The following is a 7234-nucleotide window of genomic DNA, read 5'->3' on the forward strand; positions in this document are numbered from 1 at the left end:
TCTTAGGAGGACATGTTGCGCCGACCTCTCCGGAAAGTCCCGCTTCAACTTGAAGGGGGTGGTTTGTGGATGTGGTTGTGAGGGGTGGTTTGGTGGCTGTTGGGGGGGTGGTGATTGGTGGTTGTTGTAGTTGTGGTTGCTCTGGGGGTCGGTTTTGTGCCGGGGAGGAGGACAGACGCAAACTCAGTCACTACCGCGCCGCCGAGGGAGTGGCCTACTAGGATGATGGGCGGTAGCGAGGGCCAGTGCATGGCGGCTTGGGTGAGGGTCAGCACGGTGAGAAGGTCGGATGCGAGAGTGGTGAGCGACAGATCCGGCGTGTCGTCATTCCCGGCGTCCCCTTCCCCCTCGCCAGGGACCTTGGACGAGGTGGTGGTTAACCCGTGCCCTCTCGCGTCGAGTGACAGGATCCCCGCCCCGGGAAGACGTTTCCTGATCTCGGCTCCTAGCACTGCAAAGGACAAGCCTGAACTGCCGGCGCCGTGGTGCGTGACGAACAGTGGCCCGCCGGGTTTGCCTGGCCCCGACGCAGGTGCCGGAGAAGTTAGGTAGGCGTGATATGTAATAGAGCCGTCGGGAGCCGGGAGAAAAAGCTCGCGCTCAAAGTAGGTTGTCCATGGGATTGGGTCAAGGGAGCGACCAGCGAATCTACAACACGTATTAGATTTGCTTAGGTTGTATGCATTAATAGGTATGTGAGGTTATGTCATGTATGACAAAGGGATGGATGTACCCCTGGGGCCGAGCAAACAGCGCCCTCCCCGGCGAGGGAATGACGGTACCCGTGGATGACATGGACGACGCAGAAGACGAGTCGTCGTCTTGCGGTGTGTTGGGTACATAACCCGTGCTGTAGCGGTCTTCGTCGAGCTCATTTAACCCAGAGAGCGGCGGGGGCGCCATGGTGTGCATGGAGTTGATGATCTTTGTTTTGGCCCACTTCTTTTGGAGGTCGCTCATGATCCGGGGGTTGTCCAAGGGAGAAAGCCAGGAAGGGTTAATGAGCAAGGTTGGCCATGAGTTTCGTTTTGAGTTGAGGATGGTGGGGATTCGGGGAGGTGATTGAGGTGGGGGGTGGCTAGAAATTCTAGAGAAAGGCCGAGCAGAACACAATTGAGTCCTGGTGGGTTGGGATATTTGTGGGATGCCGTTGAACTCGACAAAGTTGGTGATGTCGAGATGGAGTTGAGAGAGGGCTCCAACAGGCGAGTGTGAGGTCATTGGGCGACCAATGTGGCACTTTCCCACTGTGCTGCCCCTCAGTTTCAGGGGCCTGTCGCATCTGAAAGGCCTTAAAATGGGACGGAAAGCACAGTGTGCACCAAGAGATCCCGCACTTGGTCGCGGCCAACGCTTCTACCCTGCGTTAACGTTAAGAGCGGAACGGGAATAGATGGGAATTTCAAGAGTTTATTCTCAGCAAAAATCAGAATACGCATTGCCCCCATTTCTTCACATGGTGTAGACTGTACTTTTGTTTCTACCCTCCAAGCCTGGCTTCATATCTTCATAACAGGTAGGTAGGTAGGTATATAGTACATCTGTCGGATAAGCTATTGTCACATATATGCAGTCCCAACCCCTCGATATCACCAAATCTCAGCCACAAGCACCCGCTCAATACCTCCCATAAGGCCCCCTATAACCACCATAACCCCCATACCCTCCGCCTCCCCCTCCCTGCGCCTGTCCCTGCCCTCCATACCCCGCAAACCCTCCATACCCACCCCCCAGATCCGGCAACGTCGGCTGCCGCATGTCCCCTCCACCGCTCATCCCACCACCAAGGGGAGCAGCCCCCATCACCAAGTTCTCCCGACTCAAATTCATCCCTTGCCCTCCCAGCGGCGGGCCCGATACCGCCAACCCCACAGTCGCCGTATTCGACGTGAGCGCCCTGTTGAAAGACCCGCTGAAGGACCCGCCGCTCGGGGCGCGGGGCGCAAACATGGGGTTTGACGACAGCCTGCCGTTGTTGTTGTTGTTGTCGTTGGTAGCACCGCCGCCGCTGTACCGTTCCGGTGAGGTTGCGCCGGCGGCGGCGGACTTTTCCGTCTCGACCGAGACGAGCGGCGCAAAGCCCGTCTTGGAGAGGGAGAGGGACGACGAGACGTCCGATTCGGCTGTTTTGGAGCGGTCGAGCAGCAGCGAGTTGCGCGCGTCGAGGGGGGTGAGCGTGTCGCGCTGGACTTTTTCTGAGAAGTGGTGGTTGGGTTAGCTTTGTGGGGGGTATGACGGAAAGAAAAGGATAAGGGCTTACCCATCTCCTTGCGGCGCTTGCGGTGTGGGTTCTGCTTGCAGCAGGCGATGATGGCGTTCCATGCGATGAGGATGGCCAGGATGCCCGTCAATGCGGATTGCACTGCGATGAGCACCACGCCGGTGACGGTTTTGGTCGTCTGGGCGATGCCAAACTCCTCCACGAACACCAAAATGCACACCACCGACAGAACGCGCACCACTTGGATGGTAACGTTGATAATGTTGCCCGAGCGGCGCTCGTATGGGCGGCTCCATAGGAGAAGGATCAACATGATACCCTCCACGACGAGCTGCGCGCTCGCTTGTATCATGCCGTGGCCGTCTGCTCCTGCGATAATGCAGCCCTTGGCGAACATGTAGATGATGGTGGGTAGGAAGATCCACCAGTAATCGCGGCGATACGACTCGTAGAAAAGGCTGTACTTGACCCAGATGTCCTTGTCGTCGTATAGCGAACCAACGTCACCCTCGGCCTTCTTGAGCTTGCGCGCCGTGCTCCAGATCTTCCAGCAGAAGAAGGCGAGGATCGCGGTGAAGGCGAACAGAGTGACGCCGGCCAGTACCTTGGCGGCCCAGGAGTCTCCTCGGGTGAACTGAAAGACGCAATACAGAACCCAAACGCCGTACAACAGCATGATCAGAGAAGTGATGGCGCGCGCGATGGAGCCCCAGTAGTGCTTGCGGAAGCCCGCCAGCCCCTTGGGGAAGCTGCCGAAGAGAGCCCAGAATTCCAGAATAACTTTGACCAATAGGACTCCCACCACAATCGCCGCGATGACGATGGCCACAACAAGAAGGATCGTCATGAAGGCGTTGCCCGACGGGACGCTCAGCTGCTGCACGTAGCCCTGGATCCCCGAGACCGCGACGCGGACCGAATCCGGCGCACCGCTCAGCTCGTCCGTCTCGTCAACCGTGCCGTTGACGCTTGTCTCGATCTGTCGGGCGGCAAGATGCACAAACTGGTGGATTGCTCTCTTGAGAGAGCCCTGTTCGGCCGTCTGCGAGGGGCTATCGAATACGAGGGTGGCGTTCTTCAGAAATTCGACGCTGTTCTCCGTCAGATTGCCTCCGGTGGAAGCGCGAAAGTCGTCAATGGACACCTGAAGCTGTGTCCAGGGAATCAAACCGGCCGAGAAGCCGAAGTTTTTGGCAAAGTTCCGGTAGACGTCAGGATAGGCGACCGACATCATGCCGTTCATGGCCATGCCCTGAAACCATCCGAACACTTCGGTGAAGCTAGGGCTGATGGTACCCATGCCACTCGCCGCAGAACCTCCACCGGCCGCGGCGCTGCCTCCCGCGAACGCGGCACCCGCCGCCGAAACGCCTGTCAGTACCAGCGCCGCTCCCGCCACGCCGGCTGCCACGTACGAGACGGCAGGCACGCTAGTCGTCTTGCCGTTGGTCACCTGAGACTGAATGCAGGCCACCTTCTCGCCGGATTCCCTAGATCGGAGCTGTAAAGTGGCCATGGCCGCGATATCGGGGACTTGGAAAGCAATCGCGGGGACTAGATCGGCGAACTCTGGGGGAATCTGTTGAGACCCCTTTGCAGAGAAACTACCGGCGGGCACTAAATTGGTCAGCTCCCGCCTCACAGTTTTAATACACTTTAAAACATGGTATGAGACGTACCAGGGCAGAGCTGCTGCACAAACGTGCCTTTATCGCAGGGATCGAAGGAGTTCGAGTAGATATCTTGGCCATATGCCGTGACGTTGAGGACGGCCGTCACATTCTGTACCCGGTTGCTGGTCCCTGCCACGTCGAACGTAACCGTCTTGTTGTCGTTGTTGTACTTGATGTTCACCCTTTGCACCGAAACGCTAGCGTTCGTGTTGCAGGAGCTGAAGCCGACCGTCTCGAGAACATCCAGGCCCAAAACCCCGCTGGCGAGGAGCGCCCCAGCCAGGAGGGCCCTAGCAAGTCCCTTCATATCCACCTGATCCCTTATCGTTTCTCTGGTTCTGATAGCGTATGTTGTCGGTGAGCGGCGTTAACTGTCCTGCTTCGACCAAGTGATGCTCTAGTCGTCCTGCCTCTTTACCCAACCACCAAATTCGCTCTTCTCGCCCACTGATACCCAATATCTGCCACTCGATTTTTGCCTCTAGCGTTCGGTAAAATGTCGTCGAAACCGGCCGAATAATAGAATTGAACGAGAATTAGGAAAGAAGACAGTCAACGTCTCATAACAATACGGCCGAGGATCAACCTGGAACGAATGGAAAGGTCGAGACAAAAGAGAAAAGGCCCCTCAAAGGGGAGGAAGCCCGAGTATCTCGCTCAAGCCTGAATAGAACTTGAGGTCGAAGTTACGGATTGGCGCCAGCCAAAACGCAGGAAAGGGGCATTAAGAATTGAAAGGAATAGGAAAGGTGCCAAAAAAAAGAGGCATAAACAGAAGAAAGAAGAGAACAGGGGGGTTGCTTGGAGAAGATAAAGCCAGGAAAGAAAGCGTGACAGGGACCCAGAGCGGGTATTTGAAACGGAATGGAGATGGCAGCGCGTGGTGGAGGGAGGGAGGGAGGGAGCCCTTGCTCAACTCCAGGGCAACCCGACACGGCGACGCCGCCGAAAAGTCTCGAACAGCCAGCATCCACATAATCGGAACAGATCCAGTGCTGCAAGGGAGGGAAAACAGGTTGGACCCATGTCTATTGATTGGCGAACACATCACCCGCCGAACGGGAGTTCCCAAGCCAGTCACCCAACCCTGTTTGGGAGAAATCGCCTTCGAGACTCGTTTAGGAGATGGGCGAGGGAGAAGCGAGGTTGCGGAATTGAGACAAAGTTCAAGCCTGACAACTGGCACCTCTCCTTGGCATGTGGCCCGCACCTGCCAGTGCAGAGACAGCAGCCAGTCTGAAACGTTAGTGGCAAGGGAAGCGCTGACGAGAAGACCCCTGCTGCCCGTTTGGGCGGTTATGTGGGCGTCGATTGGCTGTGAGCCTTCTGAATTGTCTGAGGGACGGCGCCATTGGGAGCGCTTTTTCGACGCTTCTGAAACCCCAAGCAGAAACATCGAGCATCAACAACAAATCGAAGCCGCGGGAGCATGTGCGAGGTTATTACGAACGGCTCTTCTTGTGGATGAAAGCCAGCAATGTAGCATCAGGCAACTGTTCAAATTTATCGGCCATCAAATTCAGAAAGGCAATCCCGAATTTAGTTGCGACTGTTCACGAAGTAATCTAACTAACAACATCCATGCCTCATCACCGCTGATGAACATCGCGCGCAAAATCCTGGTTTTATCCATCGCAACATCATGACGCCACTGGTGCCAGCAAGTGAGACCCCTCATTCTGATCACAGACCCCCAAGCGCCTCGGGATTCTTCTCCCACCCAGCACAGGCGGCTGGAAACGACGACACCCTGAATGCTGATCAAACATGGAACGTCTTCCCGAGCCAGCGGATCCGCCATCCCAGCAATCCTGCCTGACCCCAGAGTACGGATCATTGATAGTGATTTATCTAATCGTAGGCTTCTCATGTTCTCTTGTTTTTTTTTTCGCATCCGTTCTCACCTGTTTTAGCATATCTGCAATTTGCAGTCATTGATTGTCATGGAGCTGTTACATCTGTAAAGAACACCCACCCTCCGAGCTAGGTAGGCACTCTGCGCCGAGCACGACCACCACGATTCTCACCCGACGGAGACCGAAAAGAAATTAGAGATCCCCCAATCCATGCGTTCCATCTTCATGCAGTAATGCATTCCGCAAACCATCTGAACTGCGGCCAGTATCGATCTCCGGATCGACGCCAGGCCAAGCATCTCAATGCATCTCGAGACAAAGTCAATATTCATCCCGTCTGCCAACTTAAGCACAGACAGCCGTGCCCATGAAGGCCAGGCGCCCTGTAACCAAGACACTCACGTCACATGCCAGTTATGCCATCACTCCGAAAACAGGATACTCGTAACGTAGCCATCAAATGCTGTTAAGAAAGCGCTCGTCTATGGATTGCATAACCCCAAAACACCATCACAAGTAGAACGTAAGAGATCTCTATTTCCAAACCAGGGTACACCACATCCCGTTCAGATCCAATGCGTCCGTCATATTTTCCACGAGGTGTCCAACGCGCTGAGCCAAGACGAAAAGAAATGAAACCAATGCCGCAAACCGAATCAAGGTGAATCGGGGAATCTAACGAAGAATATGGGGTATACGCCGCAAGCTGCGAGTGAAGAATGGTAACAGAAAAGAAGCGCGGAATCAGAAGCGATTCCAGAACCTCGATACAACATCATCGGCATCCTCTCACCGCCTCATCTCGTTGTTACCAAACTCAGGGATAAAAGCCACCCTGTTGCGCGTTTGGCGACCTTACGAAAGGTGATACCGATCCATGTGGAGTGAACTGCTGCTGTGGGTGATGATGCTGCTGTTCAATCGCGAGCCCCATGTTGAGATCAACCAGCCCACTGCCACCGGCACCATACGGCATCTGTCCCGCCGCACCAGTCGGATCTTGCAACCCTAGCCCCAGCACATTCATATCTAGCGCCGGAAAGGGTTCGAGTTCCGACGCCATCGCCATGTAGTTGGGATTCGCCTGAGGCGCCGACATGTACGCCCCCGCAGATGACGTGACAGGTATGTTCGGGAAGGCGGCCTGCGAGTTGAGGCTCTGGAAGCCGTGGTGCTGTTGCGGATGCTGGTGCTGGTTGTAGAGTTGGTTCTGGTGCTGATGATGGTGTGTCATAGGTGACATGTTGATCTGCGCCTGGGCCATGCCATGGGCGAGGCCGTCAAAGTTGGGGCTATAGAGGTTCGCCGTCGAGTACCCTTGCGAAGGAGGTGCGATGGGGTACATCCCCAGCGGCGGGGTCTGTTGTGAATAGGCCATGGGGCCGGGCTGGCGGGGCATTGGGACGTGGGCCATTGCGGATTGTGAACCGAAGGAGTGGCGTTGATCTGAGTTGGCTGGGAGGGTGGGGGGAACTGACGGGGAG

At 55.9% G+C, this 7234-nt stretch overlaps 3 protein-coding genes across 3 annotated transcripts in view; 1 reads left to right on the top strand and 2 right to left on the bottom strand.

Moving 5' to 3' along the window:
* CHGG_01523 (uncharacterized protein) overlaps positions 1-552 on the top strand; it is a gene marked incomplete at both ends in the record, with an annotated part of 3091 nt that extends 2539 nt beyond the window's left edge. Inside the window, one exon of the mRNA XM_001220743.1 lies at positions 131-552. Within this exon, the coding sequence (XP_001220744.1) occupies positions 131-552 (422 nt within the window). The remainder of the gene's footprint in view (positions 1-130) is intronic.
* Positions 553-1617: 1065 nt separating this feature from the next.
* CHGG_01524 (uncharacterized protein) lies at positions 1618-4201 on the bottom strand (the record flags this gene model as incomplete). Its single annotated transcript, XM_001220744.1, has 3 exons — positions 1618-2195; positions 2261-3838; positions 3901-4201. The coding sequence occupies 3 exons, from the start codon at positions 4199-4201 to the stop codon at positions 1618-1620; spliced, it is 2457 nt and encodes an 818-aa protein (XP_001220745.1).
* A 2366-nt stretch (positions 4202-6567) lies between these two features.
* CHGG_01525 (uncharacterized protein) overlaps positions 6568-7234 on the bottom strand; it is a gene marked incomplete at both ends in the record, with an annotated part of 3455 nt that continues 2788 nt past the window's right edge. Inside the window, one exon of the mRNA XM_001220745.1 lies at positions 6568-7196. Within this exon, the coding sequence (XP_001220746.1) occupies positions 6568-7196 (629 nt within the window). The remainder of the gene's footprint in view (positions 7197-7234) is intronic.

This window comes from Chaetomium globosum, genomic scaffold (genome assembly GCF_000143365.1).
Source record: "Chaetomium globosum CBS 148.51 scaffold_1 genomic scaffold, whole genome shotgun sequence".
NCBI classification, from domain to species: Eukaryota; Fungi; Ascomycota; class Sordariomycetes; order Sordariales; family Chaetomiaceae; genus Chaetomium; species Chaetomium globosum.